Genomic DNA, 23,712 nt, shown 5'->3' with positions numbered 1-23,712 from the left:
AGGGTTACAAACATGAGCCATTGTCACCTGGCCAAATTAACAACAACAACAACAAAAACCCAAATCCCCCCCAAAAACAAAAATCCTTTTTTAGTGATTCACAAGGCAGAATATTTTATCCTCTAGTCATATATACCATATATAAGTGGAAGTGTGGCTCAAATGGGATAGCATCAAATGAGCTAAAATGCCAGCTAGGCTAAAAGGCCTGGGTTCAAAAAGAAAAAAATAAGTAAGGATGATGAAGAGCATCCACTAATGCCATGAAATAATTTGTGGTCTTTCCATTTACTAATACTAAATTGAAATCGCTGCCAGGAATAGCATGAAGTGCCATAAGTCCCACCTTTTCCTGGGGATCTTGTTTGGCAAATAAAATGTATGAACACTTGTTTCAAGGGCCTAGAGAATGCAGGATACTGGTAGACTAAGACCACCTCCAATCAGCATGATCTGAGACAATGCCCCCAGGAGGTGTGGGTGCCCGTGTAGAGCCCTCCTGTGTGCCCTGCTGTGACATTGGCAACTTAGATGGCTCGGGAGAGTTTTAATTTATTACTGTCTATTAAATTACTCTCACGGTTTATTACTGTTACAGAGGCTTGACAGTAGTGAGTCAGCTTTTGGAGTGAAGTGTGGCTCTCAGGAATGGCATTTTGAATTCCCTTGGATGCCCTTGTCAGATTTTCCCCTTGGGATGACTTCTTGCCTTCGTTGCCTTGTGACACTTGGTTTTGTTCCTGCTACATTTGCCTGTTTTTTGTTTTTGTTTTTCTCCACTTTAAGGAACAACACTGTATTATCAGCCTGGCCTTCTGTATGGAGGATCTGTGGAACATGACTGTAGCGTCCTTCGAAGCATTGGCTATTACTTAGAAGGACTTCTTTGCCTGGCTCCATTTATGAAGCACCCGTTAAAAATAGTTCTGCGAGGAGTGACCAATGACCAAGTTGATCCTTCAGTGAGTATTGAGGCCAAACTATGTTGTGTATGGTGTAATTTCCCCCCCCCCTCCACTTTGTCTGTTTTTGTTTTAAACTTACTTTTATTTTGGAGCATGCTCTTTCTGTTATTTACCTTAAATCTGAGGTCAGTGCATTCCATGAGGCAGATGAACCCAGACTTGAAATGATCATTTTGGGGATGGTTGCTAACATTCCAGCAAGATACCTTCCATTATTATGTCTAGGAACCTTCACAACAGGTGCTGGCCATTTCATCATGTCTGACATGAAAGATGGCTCTGTTTGGCTGTATTGCGGGAATGAAGAGTTTCTAAGGTCACGTGAGAGCTCAGGCTAGGAGGCAGCAGATCAAAGGTTTAAGTAGGAAATCATATCTCTTGGCAATGCCACAGTGTAATCGTTACTTATGCAGGTTTCAGTCATGAACTCAAGGCCTTTCTTTGTCTTAGGAATTTTCAGAGTTAGACAAAAAGGCCTAAGGGTAGGAGAGGAATATGTGAGCTTTGATAGATTATGGGTACTGGCAGGTTTTTTATCAAGCATACTAATTTTCATATATATATATATATATATATATATATATACACATATGTATATACACATATGTATACATGGGGACAATAGTTTAATATCCAACTACAGTTTTTACCTTAGCCCCCACAGTTGATTTTGTGACAGTCTTAGACATCTCCTAGGGAGGTCCAGAGAAGGTGTTGGAAAGCTGATGGCCCTGAAGTCCTGAAGGAAGAGGTAATCTTGTTTTTACCACTGTGGACACATGCCATAACCCATAAAATGGATAGCTTCTGAGGTCACTTGTGAAGTGTGTAGTTCTCCTAACTGAGAAGGACCTGTGAGTGAGCAGCCCCAAGGTAAAACTGTTGGTCTTTACCCAGATACCCACTAAAGTCTAAACACAGTTAATATGTTCTTAAGGCAGTAGAAGAGTTACTTCTAAATTCTTGGAAACTCAGTTGAGTAAACTCTTCCTCCTAGAATACAGTGAAATAGCTGAAATTTTTATCCTTAGAGGAATGTTGCATGAGTGGTTTAGAATTTTAAATTAACTGATTGCTTTTTCCCCTTGGCATTTTCTAGACAGTTCTAGGAAATGAGCCCTTTGATTAAAAGTGATATGGTCAAGTTGAGATTGCACTTTTAGATTGTGCTTCTTTTTATTTTTTTTGCAATTTTTTATTGTGATTAAATGATTACATAAATTTCACAAATTTCATAGTATTATGGGATAGTGGTACGTAGTTAAAGTTACAAACACGTTCTAACCCTCATGGGGCAAATTGTCTATTGTGGTCTATAAAGTTTATCAGTTCTATGAGCTTTGATAATACAGTTATTTCTTTCACATTAGGTGACATGTACATTGCTTTCCTTTTGTTTAGTGTCATCTGTTCCCTCTTTCCCACTCATTCCCTCCCTCCCATTGCTGCCATTGAGTTGCTTAGTTTGTTTTGATCAATGTCCTGTACAGCTGATGGGTCCTGCTATTGTATGTTTTCCCCCGTTTCCCTCTGGTTCTGTGTCTTCCCTCTAGTTTCCCTCCAATGTGCACGTATATACCCTATATGCGGTCAGCAGCCTGGGGTCATTTAGTATGTACTTCTTTTTAGATCCACTTTCAGATTGCAAGGAGGGAAAGTACTTTCCGTGATGGGAAAACTGTAGCACAGTGTATCTCAGTTTTATATTCTTTTTCTGTGATGGCTGATAATCTTAAAAAATTGGTTTTGATTGGCAGGTAAACTGTTTTTTTTAAAAAAACATGTGTTACATGTTCACATGAGTGTTTTATGAGCAGTATTAAAAAAACAAATCAGCTTCTATTGCCATCTGCTTTTGTTTTTTTTGGGTCCGGTCGTGGGGCCTGAACTCTGGGCTTGGGCGCTGTCCCTCAGCTCTTCAGCTCAAGGCTAGTGCTCTACCACTTGAGCCACAGCGCCACTTCCGGCTTTTTTCTTTTTGCTTATGTGGTGTTGAGGAATCGAACCGAGGGCCTCAGGCATGCAAGGCAAGCGCTGTACCACTGAGCCAACTTCCCAATCCTGCCATCTGCTTTTATTATTACATGACTAAAATGATCATGAATACCTGGCTGTAGCCTAGGTTAAACTAAACATGCCCTTGGACTTCCCCTGCCTCTAGAAATAGAAATAATAAAGATCAGACTGGTGGTATGGCTAGATAAAGAACATAACATCTTCATCCTGTGCCATTTTCATTTCAAGCTTCCTTTGTGTGGTTTCCCTGTCAGTTCATGTCCCCAGCTCCTCTCTTCATAAAAGGATGAATACCAGGAATGATTCTGACCCTAGAGAACTTCATTCAATAGTATGGGCAGCTGTAAACACAGCTGGGGAGCTAATAAGGCTGAGTTACCCTGGACCCTGATAGGAATATAACAATAGTGCTGAATTGCCAGTATCCTAGTCCATTTTACCTTGTTTACTTTGCTATAACAAAATACCTGAGACTAGCTCATGTATAAAGCAGGGAGGTTCTTTTCTGTATTCTTTTTTTTTCTTCTTCTTTTATAGTGGGGATTGAACTCATTCATGATCTTGCACATGTTGGACAAATACTGGGCCACTTGAGTCATCCTCCTAGTCTAAGATTTATTTCTTATAGTTCTAGAGGCTAGGAATTCTCCCAGAATCTGGTGAAAGCCTTTGTGCTGTGTCTTGATGTAGTACCTGGATATCACAGTGGTGAGATAGAGCATCCTTTTTATCAAATGCATCCTTTAATCAGGAGCCCACTCCCAAGATAATCACCTTTATCCTCATGACTTAATGAGATCTTAAAAGTGTTACACTGGCAAATATAGTTTAGCATGAGTTTTGGAGCAGACCTTCAAACTGTAGGGTTGCTAGAGGAAGGAGATCCACAATCCGTAATGCGGTTTAGGGTAATTGTGTGGAGATTGAGTTAACAACACATTTTAGATTGTTGCACACAATTTATATACAGACAGGATATGATGTTCAAGCAAGCATGAAATTGCTTAATGTTGCATCAGAATGCATCACTGTTAAGTGACACATGCTTAAGATAGCGGCTGGGTTTGGCTTTAATATTTAATTGAAATCTTAACCTTAATTCAAATAAAAATCTTGAATAAGTTTTCCTAGTCACTATCCCTGCCGCAACTGACCTATCCTGAGCACGTTCTTAGGGTTTTATGAGTTTTTTTTTATGATACTGTTTTATTTTCTGATATCAGAAAATTTACTTATAATTTGTCTTCTGTCCTAAAGCCTTGTTGCATTATCATCTATTGAATCAGCCTCCCAGAGTTGTTGCCAGCTTGGAGACAATCTAAGCTTAAAGCCCTTATTGTATAGACAAGGAAATTCAGGTAGTTGTGAGTTTCTTTTTTTTTTTTTTTTTTTTTTGTCGGTCGTGGGGCTTGAACTCTGGGCCTGGGCGCTGTCCCTCAGCTCTTCAGCTCAAGGCGAGCGCTCTACCACTTGAGCTACAGCGCCACTTCCGGTTTTCTGGTGGTTTATTGGAGATAGGAGTCTCACGGTCTCTCCTGCCCGGGCTGGCTTTGAACCGTGATCCTCAGATCTCATCCTCCTGAGTAGCTAGGATTACAGGCGTGAGCCACCAGCGCCCGGCTTAGTTGTGAGTTTCTTGTTTGAGACCAAGCAGTGAGTTAGTGGCAGAGCCAGGAGGACTGGGCTTCTCCTGGGACCCTCTTGCTCATTTTACCTTTCCTCGCTGTCCCTAGTAGGTCAGCCTCATAGGCTTCAAAGGGAATGGCTCATTCCTTAGTGTGTAGTTGAGCAATATTTATGGGCTTGTTAGGTATATATGATGTGAATGTCATTTGCACACCCTATGAGGATCCACAGGTGACTAGGGAAGACCTAGAAACTGGGAAAGACATAACAGAAAGATATAACAGAAGCAGGTGGCATGGTCTGAATGAAGTTGGGGGGCGTGGGGTCCTGTGCTTCTTCATGTACTTTGAGGTTTGTCTTAGCCCCATCCACGCGTACATTCATGTAGACATACCACCTACACCTGGCTGGATTCACCTTGAATATTTTATTTGGTTTGCATAGGCTCATTGTGCCCCCAGCTCTAAACATTAAAAGGCCATCTTAGAAAAAAGAGGAATTAGGGAAGAAAATGAGAATGAACAAGGGCCAGGTTAGTTTTCTGTGCGAGTTCGGCAGTTTTTCCCATGTTGCATATAGTGCCCCCAGTGACTTTAAGATAGGCGCAGGTCCCCGTGATCAGTGAGGAACGCCAGGCTGAAGGCGCCCCCTTCCCCTCCTGGCTTGTAAACTTGTAGATCTACTCAAAAGCAGAGCCGCTGTAAGCCAGCTCTCTTTTTCCTCTTAGCAAACTGTGGTTGCTAAGCGTCACTTGCTCCTTGGACTGTATAACACTTTAAACTTTCTTACTTCTTTCCTGAAATAATTTCTAGGTTGATGTTCTTAAGGCAACAGCGCTCCCTTTGTTGAAACAGTTTGGGATTGATGGAGAATCATTTGAGCTAAAGGTATGAACTGCTGGCTTTCTGTATAAGTATCAAACATTTCTCATGAACTCATTTGGAAGAGTTGTGACTGTGTGTGTGTGTGTGTGTGTGTGTGTGTGTGTGTGTGTGTGAGAGAGAGAGAGAGAGAGAGAGAGAGAGAGAGAGAGAGAGAGAGAGAGAGAGATTTGAAGTCACTGTTTATCAGAAGTCCCAGGACACCCATAAAGCTTACCAACCAGACAAACCAGACACTACTGATTTCCAACTAAAGGCGACCTTTTAGTAATGACAGTAGTACCCAACAGTCATGTTGCACTTACTTTGTGGTAGGTGCTGCTATGAGCATTTCCCATGGACTTAATTCCTGCCTTCCTCTTCACAATTCTTGAGCAGCAAGAACTGTAATCCCACTGCCTCTCTGACCTAAATCATCTGTGCAACTTATGTCCAGGAGCTTGCAGTATTTCTCAAACCTTGTACAAGTAATTTAAACATCTATTAACTATTTATTGTTATCTTTAAGTAGTGTGCAAAGTTTGTTTCTTTTATTGTTGGTTGTGGGGCCTGAACTCTGGGCCTGGACGCTGTCCCTCAGCTCTTCAGCTTAAGGCTAGCACTCAACCACTTGAGCCATAGCACCACTTCTGGCTTTTTCTGCTCATGTGGTGCTGAGGAATTGAAACCAGGGCCTCAAGCATGCAAGGCAAGCACTCTACTACTCTGCTACCTTCCCAGCCCTTAACAAAGCAGTTTATGAATACAGTATATGTATTTTTAAAATTTGTTTTGTTTTGTTAGTCCTGGGGCTTGAACCTGGGGGCTGGGCACTGTCCCAGAGCTCTTTTTGGTCAAGGCTAGCTCTCTATCACTTTGAGCCACAGCACTACTTCCATGAATACGATATATAAAATTGATCAGTATCACACCTTTCAATATTCTCACCCATTTCTCCCCTACCTAGCCTTTCCCTCACTTTTCTTAATTTTGTAGGATATACATTAGATTTTGTCTGCATTTTCCCTCTCTTTTCTTCATTCATCTGTCCCCCCCATCTCCTTATTATCGAAAGGAAAGGAATAAAGCAATCAAGTATGGTGATACTGGACATCTCTTTTTCATTTTATTTTTTTGTGCTGGTCCTAAAGCTTGAACTCAGGGTCTGGGCGCTGTCCCCAAGCTTTTCTTTGTAAACTCAAGGCTAGCGTTCTATCACTTGAGCCACAGCTCCATTTCCAGCTTTTTCATGGCTAATTGAAGATAAGAATTTCATGAACTCATCTCCCTAGGCTGGTTTAGAACTGTGATCCTCAGATCTCAGCCTCCTGAATAGCTAGGATTACAGGTGTGAGCCACAGGCACCAGCTCATTTTATAATTTTAAATAGAAGAAATTAGATTTAAATAGAAGAAAAATTTTGGGGATAATACGGAGTTTTGGTAGATGTGCAGTTTGCATAAGAGGATAATAACAGATTTCTGGTGGTTAAGAAATGAGATCAGCTGACAAACGAGGATCCGAGAACAGACCAAGGTAGGGAAGTGGCCTGTTTCTATAGGTAAAGAGGAAGCCACTTTGATCTGCTCCCTCTTGTTGCTGACTTTAGATGCTACAGACTTTGAAGGGCTTAAGATGAAGAAGAGTCAGGTGCCGGTGGCTCACTCCTGTAACCCTAGCTACTCAGGAGGCTGAGGTCTGAGGATCGCGGTTCAAAGCCAGTCTGGGCAGGAAAGTCCCTGAGATTCTTCTCTCCAATTCACCACCAGAAAACAGGAAATGGCGCTGTGGCTCAAGTGGTAGAGCGCTTACCTTGAGTTGAAAAGCTCAGGAACAGCGCCCAGGCCCAGAGTTCAAGCCCCATGACCGACAAAACAACAACAACAACAACAAACATGTGAAGAAGAGCCATGGAGAAAACCTTCCCCAGTTTGGCACCAAGGGAGTCCACTTTGCTCCGCTGTGTCTTTGCCTCGCCAGTTTCTTCACCTCCGCCTCTCCCATTTTATGCAGATTGTACGACGAGGAATGCCTCCCGGAGGGGGCGGCGAAGTGATTTTCTCTTGTCCTGTAAGGAAGGTTCTGAAGCCTATTCAGCTCACGGATCCAGGAAAAATCAAACGAATTAGAGGAATGGCGTATCCTTACATGGGTTTAGATTTCTCATTCTTCTTTTCTGCCTCACTTAAGATCAGCATGACTTACTTAACGGCTTTATTTCTTCCTAGGATAGTTAAATTTGAGACAATAAGGGAAACATTTTTGAAACAGTGAGATTGTAACTATTAGTTGAATATAATGCTTTATCATTATTATTATTATTATTATTATTATTATTATTATTATTACTACTGGTGTGTGTGTTAATCCTGGGGCTTGAACTCCACCTGGGTGCTGAGCTTTTGTACTCAAGGGTAGTGTTCTACCACTTGAACCACAGCTCTGCGTCTCGCTTTTTTTGTGGTTAATTGAAGCTAAGAGTCTCACCGACTTTTCTGCCTGGGCTGGTTTTGAATCTTAGCCCTCAGATCTCAGCCTCCCGAATAGTTAGGATTATAGATAATAGGATTATAGATAAAAAGCCACCGATGCCCGGCACAGTGCTTGTATTTTTATGCCTTAGCATGGCTACGTTGATTCGTTCTTTTTCTCCTATCAGTATGTTATCTGGAGCTAGGCTTTTAACTTTGTCTTATAGTTCGAGAGAGCACTTATTGACATAAAAATGAAACTTGTAACTAAACACCAACCAGTACCTCATGCCTGTAATCTTAGCTATTCAGGAGACTCATATCCAGAGGATCTCAGTTTGAGGCTTGCCCTGGCACAAAAGTTTGTAGAATTCATTTCCAGTTAACCAGCAAAAAGCAAGGCTAGAGGAATGACTCCAGGGTTAGAGTGCCAGCTATGAGCAAGTAAACCAGGTGAGAACTGCGGCGTACGGTCAAACCCTGGTGTTGCCAGAAAGAAAAGAGAAGAAAACACAGTATCACAACAGTATCAAGAAAACATAAAACGAAAGAGAGAGGGGGGGGGGAGAGTATATCATCAAATCTACAGGAATATAGAATAAACTTGCCTGGATGTGTTCTCTGCATGGCTGTCTTGGGACTTACCTCAAGTCTCTGCCCTGTAGGACGGTAGGGGGAGATTGCGGGCAGGTTGAGAAGTGGTGCTTGTCCTGGGCCCCCCAGGTGACTTCCCCAGGTGAGATTCTTGCTAGTATTCTTTGCAGCTGGAACAGCTTATGGAGAAGACTACGAAGTAATAGAAATGCAGTGAGACTAGATGTGTATTTTGTAAACCAAATACGCCATTTCTACAGATCCATGTCAGTCAAAGTCCCATAGGTTCTCCTAGAGGCTACCATATTGGGGTAACTCTGTGCTCTTTGTTCCAAGTCTTGTGAACGATCCTTTGAGAGCACCCTCAAGGCTGTCTTGGGGGCTTTATAGAGGGGTGCCTAGAAACTGCAAGACTGGTAGCCTGGTCCTGTAGGTGCAGCTTTGTCGCTCCCTGATTTCTCCTGGCTGTATAATTGGAGCCTTGCATGTACAGGAGACTAGCCAGGTCAGTCTACATCCCTCCCTTCTGAGCCCTGGATGAAATACCTGAACCATCCCTGGTGCCTCTCTCACTGGTAGAAGCTTCCTCCTCTCTGCTTGCCAGGCAAGTCAACATGCCACACTCGCTCAGTCTCCTGTCTAGAGGCCCAATGTTCCAACTACTGGTCAGCAGAACTGCCCTATCAAACAAGCACCTCAAAGGAATGTGGGCTGAAATAGCACGTTGGCTGCCAAGTTTGGAGCCTGGGGGGCAGTGGGGTGGGGGTGGGGGGAAGCTGCCTTTGGAAAAGACTTCACTTTTGTCCTTTTTCTTTCTTTCTTTTTGGCGTAAGGCTGATTGACTGTTGGACTGAGCTTGGTGGCTTTTCTTCGTCTTCTTTTTTTTCCCCTCCTCTAAGAGGGCTCAAGTTGGGAGAAGTGTGGTTTTAACCGAATCTCCCTCATCCCCTCCCCTCCCAGTCGAAGACTGACTGGCAGAGTCTAGAGGGAGTTGGTGTTGGCTGCTGGCTGTGATTGCACAGCAGTTACCTTTTATTGAATGCCACCCACTCTGATCCTCCCTATTGCCTAATGGGGATGAGAGGGGGAGGGAGGGAGGGAAGAGGAAAGAACATTCTGTGTTAGTTTTGTGGTGCTGTCCCAGAGCTCATGATCCCATGTGTAAGAGTTAAATGATGAAGCCAGAATATAGGTTTTACATTTTTCTCTTTAGTACTAGGGTTTGGACATAGCTGCTCAGGTATTCTACCATGTGATCTGTGCCCTCCTCCCCCATCCCTTTTTTACTTTTAGCTATTCTCTGGACAGGGTTTCAGATTTTGCCTGGGGTTGGCTGGCTGGCCTTGGGCTGTAGTCCTCCTACCTGTGGCTTACTATGTAAGTAGGGACTACAGGTATGAAACACCTGGCCCAGCTTGTTTGTTGAGATGGGGTCTTGTTAACTGTGCACAGGCTGACCTCAAACTGCGGTCCTTCTAGCCATCCCCTCCAGAGCAGCTGGAAGTTTTTTTTTCCTGCCATTCCTAGGGCTTGAACTTGGGGCCTGTGTCTCTGTCTCCAAGCTTCTTTTGCTGAAGGCTAATGCTCTACTACTTGAGTCACAGCTCTACTTCTGTCCTTTTTTTGTGTGTGTCGGTGATTAATTCGAGATAAGAGTCTCGTGGACTTTTCTGCCCAGGGCTGGCTTCAGACTATCCTTTGAACGATCCTCAGGTCTCAGCCTCCTGAATGGTTAGGATTACAGGCGTGAATCACCAATGCCCCAGTTGGAATATGTATTTTGAAGCCAAACCGTTTGAATTTTGAGCAAGTAACCCACAGGCTTACTTTAGATTAAACCCTGGAACTAGGAATCATGACCCTTACCATAGGCCTGTTCCACATATAAAATAAAGTGATAATAATATATGTAAAAGAATTTTGAGGGGGGGCTGGGAAGGTGGCTCAATGGTAGAGTGCTTGCCTTGCATGCATGAGGCCCTGGGTTCGATTCCTCAGCACCACATAAGCAGAAAAAAAAAGCCGGAAGTGGCGCTGTGGCTCAAGTGGTAGAGCACTAGCCTTGAGCTGAAGAGCTGAGGGACAGCGCCCAGGCCCAGAGTTCAGGCCCCACGACCAGACCCAAAAAAAAAATTTTTTTTTGAGAGGCCATAAATGTGATTGATTATGATAATGGCATCTCTTGTGCTATCTTGAGGAGAGTGGGCAATGTCAGGCTAAGATGAAAGGCACCCACTCAGTCCAAAGAATCTGAGACCCAGGACTGTTTGTCTAAACTGCCTGTGGTCAAAAGTACAATTTGGTGGTGATGTAACCGAGCTCTTGTGTATTGAAAAATTCTTTGCTCTTTCCCCATTGCAGTTTTGTCCTTTTGAGTCAAGTCAAATATTTATTGAGCATTTCTGAGTATAAAAGTAGGAGCATCAGAGTTAGGGATGCAGCAGTCAAGCCACTGCCCTTATGGCGTGTGTGGTCTCTTTCAGAGCAAGAACGAGGTGTGTGTAGGTGAAGGAGACATGCGGTAAGTTCAGGTGGAGATTGTAGTGAGGTGAGAGGGCTTCAGGGGAAAGAGGAGGAATTCCAGGTTGGGAGAAGAGGGGAAGATAGTTGAGGTGGGAGAATTTGGTAAAGCTGAACGGGTGGAGGGAGCTAAAGATACCAAATCAAATAAAGATATCAGGGGACAAATGCTGTGTAGTCCACAGCGGGCTGGCAAGATGGAGGAGGGTCGCTGGCCTCTGGGACACTCGCTCAGCTTGCTTTGTTAGCGAAGGGTTCGGGATATGATGCTTAGTCAAGTTCCTTGTACAACAGTTTTGTTTCTCAGCTTAAGTGAAACGTGTTCTTCATCGTAATCCTCCAGCATTTGTGCTGCGGTGGGAAGATCACACAGACACACTTGCGGTGTGTGGGTCTGTATCGGGAGAGAGGGAAGGTCACTTGTTGGTATTTTTTCATGTAGCCAGCTCTTGACCATATAACAAATTGCACACTGAAAGTGCACAGTCCTTTTTTTTTAAAATTTAGCATGTGTTGTTGCTTTCAAGTATAATAATTTCTATCTCCTCAAACACTTGTTCCCAGTAATTTCCTCCTTTTCTCAGGTGCCATATTGTAGAAGTGCTAGTAATTATGCTTCCTCACCATAAGTTAGCAGGTGGAGGAATCTGTATTACCCACAAATGGAGTGATTCTTAAATAATAGGAAATAGGCTCTGAGTCGGGGTGGGGGAGGGAGAAACTGTTTAGAACTTTATAACAGTAACCACCTTGATCTTTGACTAAATGTTTTCTGCTTCCTGGTGTTAGCACACCAGGAGACAGGCAGGTCCAGCCCAGGGAAGAGTAAGTATATCCTAGCTTTAGGTTCTTATTGAAGGACTTCATGCATGTAGCCACAGAAATGGACAGGGAATAGAGAGGTGTTCTTGCATGTGGTACCTTTAAAGGAAGATACCTGCAGGAAGAGGCAAGTGTCTCCGTGCCTTCTCAGTTGGACAATCTCTAGAGAAAGGAAATATGGGTAGGAAGTTAGGGTCCACGTTGAAGAATCTTGAATTTAAACTTTCCATTCTCATTTAGATTTTTTTTGTCCTTACTATGAGCATGTGGACCTTGGATAATAATGGGAAAAGTTGAGAGTGAGAATGTAGCTTAGTGGTAGAGTGCTTGCCTAGCATGCATGAGTCCCTAGGTTCAATTCCTCAGCACCACATAAACAGAAAAAAAGCCAGAAGTGGCACTGTGGCTCAAGTGGTGGAAGTGCTAGCCTTGAGCAAAAAGAAGCTCAAGAACAGTGCTCAGGTCTTGAGTTCAAGTCCCAGGACTGGCAAAAAAATAAAAAAGTTGAGTGATGGTACTAGAAAGTTAAGCAATTACATACAGCTGGAATCTTATGGAATTCTAAGTCCTAGTTTGTTCTTGATAGTTTGACAAATCCTTGTCAGCTTCTCTGCTTGATGTCCAAGCAACGTTATATCCTTAACTCTAGGCTACAGGTACTCGGTGCGTGTGTCGCCTCAGATGGCCAACCGGATCGTGGAGTCTGCAAGGAGCATCCTCAACAAGTTCATACCTGATATTTATATTTACACAGACCACATGAAGGGACTCAACTCTGGGAAGTAAGTATCTGAATTTTAGAATTTACTTCACGCGCCTTATTCTACTTGAAGGTAAAACTACCAGCTCCAAGGGTGGGCTGCAGAGGAAGAATGATTTCAGAAATAAATTTCCTTCTGACTTGTTGCTGTAGTCACCAATAGGCATTTTTTGAGTGCTGTCACATGGAAAGTGTCCCAGTGGCTGGCACTGGGTTAGATCTTGAGTTGTGGACAATTAAAACCTACCTATTAATAAACAATGTCTTTACTTTAAATCCCATTTGTCCTCTGTTCCAAGAAGAAAATGGAAAGACTCTTCAACCCCAAGTAAATAAAGAGAAAAAAAATTGCTTTGTTACCTAATGCAAATTAACTTCCCACTGTATCTGTGGGAATATGTATATGTAGAAGAAGTTGTTCTTGCAGATTTGAGTTTGGTTTTGTTAAAACTTTTGCTAACCTGTACACCAAAATTGGACGTGGTGGCGCACACTTCCATCGTAGCACTTGCGAGATTGAGGCGTGAAGATGATGAGTTCAAGATTACCCCAAACCGTAACAACAAAGCAAATTAACAAAAACTAAGTAGAAGTTTAAATAAACTTCTAACCTGTATCATCTCCAGCACTGAAAATATTAGAAAATTAAGACCATTTTAAATAAGAAAAATTAAAACAAAAATAGAAGAACTTGATGATCTATCTAATGCAAATGTCTATTTTAGACTGAGCTTATTATGTATTTAGGAATGAGATATTAGAGAGCAATTAAAATCATGTTCATTACTTACAAAAGTGTTCCATCTATAGAAAAATGGGAGGAATAGTACAGTAAAACACTTGTGTATTTTTCTGTTGTTTGGGCTTAACAATTTATATTTGGCCACATTCGTGGATTTTTCTTTGTGGGTTTTGTTTTAATTTTTTGTGAAATCATTCTCATGTAAGTAATGACATCTTTTTTTTTTTTAATGTTTTGAATTTGAAGTTGTTAGTTTTATCTCTGAACAGTAAGACTCCCAGAGTCTGAGGTTAGTTCTTATGAGTTAGCAAGAAGGTAAGAGTGAGGGTGAGATTCTTTAATTCCTATTTTTTGCATGAAGAATAGGAAATGAATCTTTCTCTTTTTCTATTTCTCCCTTCTTTAACTTAAACCTTTGCTAAAACTTTCAAAAAAAAAAAAAAGAAGAAGAAGAAGAAGAAGAAAAATGAAGGCGGGGAAGAGTATTGAGTGAGTGGGAATCTTTGACCTTTGGGGCCCAATAGAAAGATAAAGGTGATTTCAGACACATGGTGGTGACTCAGAGTCCAAAGCAACAGAAAAGAGGTACCAGAGGTTACAGTTGGGAAAGGATTTGTGTGCAAAGCTAGCCCTTCCTGTGGGGATTAGAAAGGTCAGTGAAGGGCCCATACCTTTGACTTAAACATCAATAGTATTTTTCTCATTTGTTCATAGATGGTACTAATGCTTGCATCCTCATGGTTATTGTACATACGAAGCAATCCTGAATGTAAGCTAACAGTATGATTTCTGGCACATAGTGGATGCTACAGAAATGGTGCCTGCAGATCTAGCCTTTGCTTTACCCTGCCTTTTTGGCTTCGGGTCTAGAATTAATTAATGTGTCAACTATTTTCTATAGAGGAGATTACCGAAGGTTGAGGCAGAGTAGGTTGCAGTAGAAGCTGCTGTCTGACGGGTCAGATCTTGATAAAGGTTCCTTTTCTGTCTGATCGCTGTCCTTACCAAAAAGTGGGCAGGACTGAAGCAGAGCAGGCCAGGAGGCCTTGCTGCCTGCCACCAACTGGTGTGGCTTTTTATAGTGCCAGTGACTCAGCGACCCTAGTACACGATCAAGTTTCATACTTGCTGATGGAGAGTGGAAATCTTACACAAGGGTCAAAGTGTAGAATGAGAAATGATGTAGACTTGTGGACCATTAACTCTATGCACCATTGAAAAATTACATAGAAAAACCAACCCATGATGTAAGTTTGTGCTTGGTTTGTAATTATGAAGTAGCTGCTCACCATCTGGTCACCCTGTTGATGTTACTTCATCATGTACTACTGGTGTCAGGTTGGAGGGAGGGAGAAGGGTTTATAGGACAAGTGGCGTCAACTTTGCATCTCTCTTGAGTGTATCTTATGTACTCTCACTCAGCAGGCTGTATTTCCAGTGTAAACTAGGGGGCAGTCTGGTAAGGCTTAATATAACCAGAAGGGAGCCTTAGGATAAAATGCCATCCAAAAGATGTCTGTCTTTGATTTCTGCCTGCTGGTATATGTGCTGTACCTACTCAGCATCTGAACCTTTGTGTCTGCAGATCTCCAGGCTTTGGGTTGTCACTGGTTGCTGAGACCACCAATGGCACCTTCCTCAGTGCTGAACTCGCCTCCAACCCCCAGGGTCAGGGAGCAGCAATGCTTCCAGAGGACCTCGGGAGGAACTGTGCCCAGCTGCTGCTGGAAGAAATCTACAGGGTATGTCCTAAGCCGCTTCCTAGGTGCTGGGAAAGGAACAACCAGGAAGTCTGTCATTCTTATTCCTCTCCAAAGACTTAACCTGTGCCTGTGCATTCAACACTTTAATTAGTTGATTGAATTGCTCAAGAAGAAGGCATCCAGTCCCTCTTGGGCTGGGATCTAGAGCAGATGAGTGGTGATGAATGGGGGAACAGAGGAAAGAACTAGAACAGATGGGAATGAAGGTTAAAAAGAAAAACCTAGGTGTTGGAGGCATGGCTCAGGTGGTAAAACGTTAGCCAGTGAGCAGAAGCGTTAGATGAAGAGTTCAAATCCTGGTCTGGGATGAAAAATAAAATAAAATAGCTCCTCCCCCTGCCCGCATCCTCCACTAGCCCTCCAAAGCAACCTCCAAAAAGAAGTTGGTGTGCTGGACACTGGTGGCTCACACCTATAATCCTAGCTACTCAAGAGGCTAAGATCTGAGGATCACAGTTCAAAGCCAGTCTGGGCAGGAAAGTGCATGAGACTCTTATCGCCAATTAACTGACCAGAAAACTGGAAGTAGAGTTGTAGCTCAAAGTGATAAAGTGTTAGTCCAAAAGTGTTAGTCCTGACGGTAATAGCTCAGGGATAGCACCCAGTGCTGAGTTCAAGCAAGAAGTAGGTGAGATGGTGATCCCTCACCAGAGAGGGTACCATCTCCCTGTTTTACTAGTTGCTGCCATCTGTATCCTTGCCTTCAGCGTGTGTGTGTGTGTGTGTGTGTGTGTGTGTGTGTGTGTGTGTGTGTGTGTGTGTGTGTGTGTACTGGGACTTTGAACAATCAGGACTTCTCACTCTTGCTCAGCTTTTTAATTCATGGCTGAGGTTCTGTCACTTGAGCTTTGCTATTTTGTTGATTAATTGGAGATAGAGTCTCAGACTTTTGTGCTTGGGCTATCTTTGGATCACAATCATCAGCTCTCAACTTCCTGAGTTGTAGAATTACAGGCATGAACCGCCAGCACCTGGCTATCATTAAAACTCTGAGAGATGCTAGAAATCTAAATTTGTATGTGATAATTGACTCATATAAAATGTCTATAGGCTAGGTTTTTCAGACTTTTCTGGAACATTAGAAAAGCCCAGGGAGGCAGGCCTGTGGTATAGTGTGGTAGGGGGGCTTTGGAAAGAACAAGAACCTGGGATAGACAAAGGTTGACACATCGTTGAAGACAGACTTGAACTGGTAGCTGTTTTGTTTCTATGGCTATGTGGTAGGAAGCAACTTAGGTCACCTGCTTTCTCCCTGGCCACCGTGTGTTGATCTTCCATGCACTTCAGTAATTGTGGTGACCAAAAGTAGGGAAGGAATGGTGGGAGACGGAGATACCAACAAGATGAAGATGAGGTTAACTGAAAATACAATGCTCTAAGATCTATATGATTTGCTTGGGAGGGTCACACACCTGCTTCACGATGTTACTGTCTTTTTTTTGCCTTGGTTGTGCCTCGCGTTTTCCATAGGGAAAGTCCAGGACAGGCTCTGAGACAGATGGTTGTTTCTCTGTTCTGTGTTTGCAGGGCCCCACATTCTTCAACTGAACACTAGCAAGAACTATTCTTCAGGTGGCTTGTTGTTGGAGAGTATATAATGCTTCCTAATCATCTCTGTCCATGAGGAGCTGCAGACTTCATATTTGCCATTTCTGTGTATATTTCTTTATAATTTTCACTCATCTCTGTCTTTGTCCTTTTTTTAAAATAGTAAAACTGTTTTGTCCTTTTTAAAATAGCAAAATTGCACATTTGGGACTGTTAAAAATAAGGTCCAGTTAAAGGATACAGAGGTAACTTTGTTTTTCTTACAACCTTCTCTTTGGTCACTGAGTCAGTTCATTAATTTGCTGTGGTAAAGAAAAGCCTGGCTCATCTGTGTGTGCTCCTGAAACGGGCCTCACAGTTCAGGCCAGCTGACAGTGACAGCCGCCAACCTAATCCAAAGCAGCAACCTTGAAAGGTAGGACTAGAGAGAATGAACTCTTAGAATTAATTAAAATGCCCACATCTGTTTAATATCTATGGAATTAAACATTGGGAGACAAAACACCAAAGGTGAGCCGCCTTTGAAACACAGCTGCAGACTTCTGCCTGCCCCTGTTTGGGAACCAGCGGGAAATGGTGGAGGAACAAAGTGTCATCTGCCGTAGGACATGTCCTGTCACAGGTCTTGCGCAGTCAAGTCCGCTGCAGTTTTTATAGTGCTGCATTAACTCATTTTCTGATGCTAAATTTAGGGATGCTTTGGACAGATGAGGAATAATTACTAAAAGTTTGTGAGTAAATGGTGGGGCAGTTACTCTGCCAGTTAATTTATGAAGTTTGTCAGCTGCCCATTGTAGAGTGTGTGTGTGTGTGTGTGTGTGTGTGTGTGTGTGTGTGTGTGTGTGTGTGTGTGTCTGTCTGTCTGTCTGTCTGTCTGTCTGTCTGTCTGTCTGTCTGTCTGTCGTAGGCTCCTTCCTCCAGTTTCCTTTTCCCAGGTCCTCTCTCTGGCTGCAGGGACACTTCTGTCCTTTTTAAGTAGGTCTTGGGAAAATTGAAAGCATCCCATCACAGGGCAGTTCAGTGGTGGGGGAGGGGGTGGAACCCAGCACAGCTGGAATTTGGGTTTTGCGTTTCCATAAATAGCAGATTACTTACTTCAGGGTAAAAGGACAGGCCTGTAGGGTACAAGACAAGAAACATGCAGTCCGAATTAGTTCATTTTATTATTTAATTTCTTTAATTGAGATCTTTTTAAAATTTTACATTTCCTGGGCCAACATTGTTTAGTCATTTGCAAAACTTCCTTTGTGTGTCTATGATGTCTAATTAGTAGAAGGATAAAAGTGCTTCATCCCTTTTTTTTTTTTGAATAATTGTCTACAGGTACATGATGAGACATGAATTTTAAATGAGTACTAAAACTGAATTCCTTGGAAGGCACTCTTCGCTTTGTGCAGAGTTTTAAGCCTCTGACTGAATTCCTCCTGTTTGCAGGTTAACACAGCCTCTTGTTCTGCACTGGGCTTCCCGGGACTGCTCTTTGGATTCCATCCTTTGTACAGCTATTGTTCTATTGTCCTGCTTTCCTGCCTCCCACCCTCACCTCAGAAATTGCTCTCTCCATCTCCTTAGGGGAAGTTCTTTGCAAATCCTCTCCAGTGTCCTTTCCGTCTGAATCTCCTTCAATCACAGATTGTACGTCTTCACTCTTGAGTACAGAGATCTCTGCTGGCTTCTGGGATAAAGTCAGTGTGGCTGACCCAGTTTGAGAAGGCCTGCTTCAGTCTGACCACCCTTCCTCCTCCCTTCTGAGGTTGTGTGTGGCTCTCCAGAGGCTGGCTTCTTGATTCTGTTGGCCACACTGGCCCCAAGTCATTGCTTCCCTCTCATCTTGTTCTTCCCTCCTTCCCAAAGCCTGTTTATCCCTCCAGAACCAATTCAAGTCCCTGTTTCCCAGTGTCTCCCTTTGGTGTTGAATAAATGACCCCTCCAACCTGTCCTTTGACATCTGGTAGTCTCCTCTTCCTCCATACTGTCCAGGGACCCTAATGCATTTATTGTATTGAAATATTGCTGCAATACCTAACATAAATCAGTTGAGCGTGGTGTACTAACAGCTTAGTGACAGGAGGCAATTGTATAAGGGGCCAAGATCTGCAAGACAGTTTGGTTTGTTGGGCAGGCTTTTTGTTTTGTATGGAAAAGGAACTTTTGTCCTAAATTTTGCTGTGTGAAAAAGATGTTCTCTATCCTTCGTTAACTTAAGTAACTTGGGGATAGTAATAGAATTTCATAAAGGTTAGTAATAGAATGAACTTCCTTATTTCTTATGTCCTTGTCAGGACTACTCACTGAAGTCCAACAGCCAGAGAATAGGTGATTGCACCTGGAACTGAGTTATTACACACCCTACGTGCACTTAAAATAGCAGGGCAGTGTAACCCATAAGAAGGGCAGTGTACCCTTATAAGCAAGTCTAACCTAGCAACTGTTCTATTTACCATTGATGGTCAGAAACTACTTCTCATTCTGATCTATGCAAAATAGGTTGAGAGTTTAGGCCATCCTGCTTATACTTTGTACAATGTAAATTTAGATTTACAGCCTCAGAAAGAATGATCAGAAATTATGGCGTTTTTTTTTAAAGCCACAAACTTAAATACTAGTAATACATACAAGTAGACTGGCTGAAATGGTGAGAAAAGTGAAAAATGGAGGAAGAAAGACAACTAAAGCAGTTGTGCCTCAGGAGAAAATTTTGGAAAGACTTGTCCTGTATACTGGTTTGAAAGAAAAAGGAGTCTTTTACGTCTTCCAGTTTTAAGGCACACACAAGAGGTGAAGAAAAGTTAAGAACATGTGAACAGTTTCTGAGTGTATTGGAATAAGTGTAGTGATAAGGCCCTTAAGGAAAAGGCCTTCCAGTGTCAGATATTGTTCTTTTGTGACAGATTAAATAAATGGAAGCATTATTTACTTAACCCTTAGAGTTGTCTATCCAACCTATGAAAATGCTTCCCCTTTTGGGGGAGAGGGGATGGGTTGGTCATGGGCTTGAACTCAGTGCCTTGTCACTATCCCTGAGATTTTGTGCTCCAGGCCAGCTCTCTACCACTTCAGCCACAGTTCCACTTACAGTGGTTAATTAGACATAAGAGTCTCATGGATTTTCCTGACTGGGCCAGCTTTGAACCAAGATCCTGAGATCTCAGCCTCTTGAGTAGCTGGGATGGATTACAGCTGTAAATCACCAATGTCTGGCTCTGCCTTTTTTTATTCTTTTCCTGTTTTTGGTTATACTCAGTAAAGTGATATCCACTGTTGCTTTGATTATAAAAAGGAAAATATCCTTTTTCAGTAGATTACACTTTAAGATATTTAAATGTTTGCATTCATACTGATATCAGCTGTGATAATTGTTATGATTAACTATTTGTTTAACTACCTCCAATTAGGCATAAGGATTAGTCTCATTACTCCTTGTTCTGTTTTATTTTTGTAGTCTGCTTTTCTGTGAGTTCTGATATTCTTGGTGTATGTTTCTGGATGGCTTTGTTCCTCTTCTCCTTTTTTCTTTTCATTTTCTGCTTTGTACAAAGATTAAAGTGTTTGTGTTTACAGGGTGGGTGTGTGGACTCAACCAACCAAAGTCTGGCCCTACTGCTCATGACCCTTGGACAGCAGGATGTTTCCAAAGTTCTGCTAGGACCACTTTCCCCTTACACGTAAGTTGGTTCCTTTCAGACTCGCTGTTCTGTGCAGTTTACTTTTCCAGTTGCACAAAATGACAGAGTTGTGGTGCATGTGTTCTATCATCAGATCACTGGCTTCAACTGATTTCACTTACATGAGGTAGCAAATGCTACTGTGAACCTGGTGTTTAACCCAGGCATTGTTGCCTTCCTTGCTTTCCTTGTCCCATCATTCCTGTGTGATTGAAGTTGCATGATAGATACAAGGTGGTTATTTGAGTTGTGCTTTCAGTTTTGTTCCTATTTTACAGGTAAGCTTCTGGTTCTCTAAGCTTGGATTGTGTTCTTAGTTTTAGTTTAGTTTTAGTTTTAGTTATAGTTACATAAGTCAGGTAATGACTACAGTTCTTTTTGGATAATATCACCCCTTCCCTTGACTCGCTCTGTTTTCTTGAAGTCCACTTTGCCTTAGCAGTCTCATTTGCTGTGGTTTTGGGCTTGTCCATTTGTCTCAGCCGATAGTGTATTAACTGGCTGGCACAACTAGTTTGGAGACGAGTTATAAAGTATATAGTGAAAGAAGCAATTCCATGGGTAGTAAGTAAATGAGTTTGCCGGAAGCAGCCTGCTTCAATTCGGATGTGTGTGCCTGCACACATGTGCAAACATGTGCTCATGTGCTTGCAGATAATTAAATGGCCATCTGGTAGGGAGCTGGGATTGAGGGAGGGGGAAGAAAAGAAGGAGGAGCTGGCTAGCTGTGAGACTGAACTGTCCTTTTTCGGTTATCATGGTACCGATGCTGTATACGTGAAAGGTACAGTACTGTGATAACTGAAGAATGGTGGTGCCATCACGTTGAGAAAGAGGAGCAGACTGTTGAGAGGCTGAGGGCCTAGAAACCAGGAGCCACAAAGGGATTGTTTTAGAGGTTTTATTTTTATTTTTTGGTGTAGGTGGTGGGAGGTTTTTTTGGGAACAGGAAAATGGGAGAGAATACATTCGGTTATCAGTGGGGAAAATTGATAAGCAGGGAAATGGTAAGCCGGGTGTTATCTCCTGATCACTTGTGTAAGTATTTCACAGGACAGGAAACCTAAAGTTGAGCAATCCTAAATGGCACACTGACACCAGCAGTTCAACATTGCTCAAACAGACACGGCAGTGAAATGTGTGGGGAGCTGGTGAGGGCTGTGAGTACGGCACCCCAAGTGGAGCTAGACTTCCCATTGGCTGTTGGTGGAAGTGATTGGTGGCTATGTTCCCACTCGGGGTCCAGCCAGCTTCTTTGCTGCATCTTTTCCCAGCTGTGCTTCAAGGACAGCAGCAGGCCTCATAGCCCACACAGCAGGACTTACTGTCTTCAAATTGTGTGGTCTCAGGGCATGGGTTTTGGCAGAACATCATGTGAAAATGGAATATAAGTTTTTCTTTTCTTGACATGTCTTTTTGCTTTTGGAGTTTTTCAGTTTGGCTCCAGGGCCTTGTGTGTCATCTTTCTATTAAAGTCTGCAGTCTCACTGGAGATGGTCAAGATGTGACTGGACAGTTGTAAAGGCTCCGGTTTTCTCTTCAGTGCACCCTTCACCAAACATGAATTGCAATGTCTTTTCTTCCAGAAGTCTATAATTGCAGCATCTCAGGATGGTGGGCTCTCAACAGAGCATTAAAAGAATAGAACAATATTAAGCAAAGTAAGCCAGATCCAAAGGAACATAGTTCCCATTGTTTCCCTTATTTGCAATAACTAGTATATGTCTAAGATAATCTTAACAGACAAACAGAAAAGGTCAAAAGCTATGTACGTATGACTATATAAGATGATGCTAAGAGAAATGAACCCCAAGATATGGACACAAGAGGTTTTTTCTTTGTTGCTGTTGTTTTTAATGTACTATGTGATTTTTTTTTGTTTCTTTTGTATATTCTTCCCTCTATGGTACAACCCTTGTTGTCACTGTATTTGATTCTGGTGCCCTGCATCTTGTATATACATTTTTCTAATTTGGACAGGGGAAGGGAAAATAACAAAATACTGAAACAAGGATACAGGTTGACCCAGTATAACAATGAGACATACAAGACACTATGTTGAATACGAACTTTACAACTTTGGGGTTGGTGGCGGGGGTGGGGAGGAAGGAGTTGGGGAGGTGGGGAGGGAAAGGGTAATAGTAAGGGAAAAACAAAGGGGGTAACTGCTCAATAGGACGTGTACTCATTACCTTACTCAAGTAACTGTAACCCCCTTATATGGCATAAGACTGGGTCCTAGGGCACAGACAAATTACCCTCTGAGGACTGCTACAGGGTGAAAAGGTGTAGCCTCTCCCCCTTCCCCAGTCCCCCGTGTGTGTGTGTGTGTGTGTGTGTGTGTGTGTGTGTGTGTGTGTGTGCGTGTGCGTGTGCGTGTGCGTGTGTGTTTACTGGGGCTTGAACTGAGGGCCTGGGTACTTTCCTGTAGCTTTTTTGGCTCATGGCTTACATTCTACCACAGAGCCACAGTTCCACTTCTGGCTTCTTGCTGGCTATTTGGAGATGGGAATCGCATAGACTTCTGCCTGAGCTGGCTTTGACTCAAGCTCCTCAGCTCTCAGCTTCCTCAGTAACTAGGATTACATGTGTGAGCCGCCACTGGCTCCTGGCTTCCTCTCTCATCCTGTTCTTCCTTCCTCCCCAAAGCCTGTTTATTATCCCTCCAGTTCAAGTCCCTGTTCCCCAGTGTCTCCCTTTGGTGTTGAATAAATGACACCTCCAACCTGTCCTTTGGCATCTGGTAGTAAGCCAGCACATGGAGAGGAAAGTGAGTTAATTTTCAGGAAACTTGTATCATGTGTTTTCAGGAAACTTGTATCATTAAGAGCAAAAAGGGTTTCTTTTTGCTCTTAATCATAGTGGAGGATTCTAGCAGCCCAAAGTGAGGAGGAGGAGGAGGACTAAGGTGGGATGTGTAGGTGTAAGTAATATCCTGTTTGTAAGAATGGTCAAAGGTAAAGTGGGACGGACTCCATGGTTGGGAGCATTGTGGAGGAAACAATTTATTCTACTTAGATTCAATAGCTGTGGACACAAGAATCATATTCTTATGTCATATGTGGAACCTCGCATTTCTAAAAGCAGAAGCAAAACTTTGTTTGGTTTTACCAAGAATGTATTTCTTCTGGCAGTTTGTACTTGCTTGGATTTGTATAAATAGCTCTTTAAATGTCTAGTTACAGAACACTGGGATTTTTTCTTTCAGTGTTGCTTTCAAGCTGGAAAGTGTGGGTCTCCGCGTGCCTCCCTGTTTTCTCTATTTCCTCTTCCTCTTGCGTTAGGTAGCTGCCGTTGCTGATTCTGTATTTTGCCCAAGAAAGCTAAGTTTTATATGTGAAATTTCCAAGGAAGGCTAGG

General features: G+C 42.7%; 1 protein-coding gene across 2 annotated transcripts in view; it reads left to right on the top strand.

Annotated features, from left to right (window-relative positions):
* Rcl1 (RNA terminal phosphate cyclase like 1) overlaps positions 1–23,712 on the top strand; it is a 59,865-nt gene that overhangs the window by 20,426 nt on the left and 15,727 nt on the right. Inside the window, exons 3-8 of one of the 2 annotated variants that reach the window (XM_070035655.1) lie at positions 787–962; positions 5,420–5,494; positions 7,481–7,605; positions 12,531–12,656; positions 14,962–15,118; positions 20,249–20,352. In XM_070035655.1, coding sequence (XP_069891756.1) covers positions 787–962; positions 5,420–5,494; positions 7,481–7,605; positions 12,531–12,656; positions 14,962–15,118; positions 20,249–20,352 — 763 coding nt within the window. The remainder of the gene's footprint in view (positions 1–786; positions 963–5,419; positions 5,495–7,480; positions 7,606–12,530; positions 12,657–14,961; positions 15,119–20,248; positions 20,353–23,712) is intronic. The other variant, XM_070035656.1, reaches the window with a different exon arrangement.

Source organism: Dipodomys merriami, unplaced genomic scaffold (assembly GCF_024711535.1).
Source record: "Dipodomys merriami isolate MVZ:Mamm:240054 unplaced genomic scaffold, mDipMer1.0.p SCAF_26, whole genome shotgun sequence".
Classification (NCBI taxonomy): domain Eukaryota; kingdom Metazoa; phylum Chordata; class Mammalia; order Rodentia; family Heteromyidae; genus Dipodomys; species Dipodomys merriami.
The sequence above is the reverse complement of the archived record's forward strand: the minus strand, read 5'-3'. Positions and strand labels throughout refer to the sequence as shown.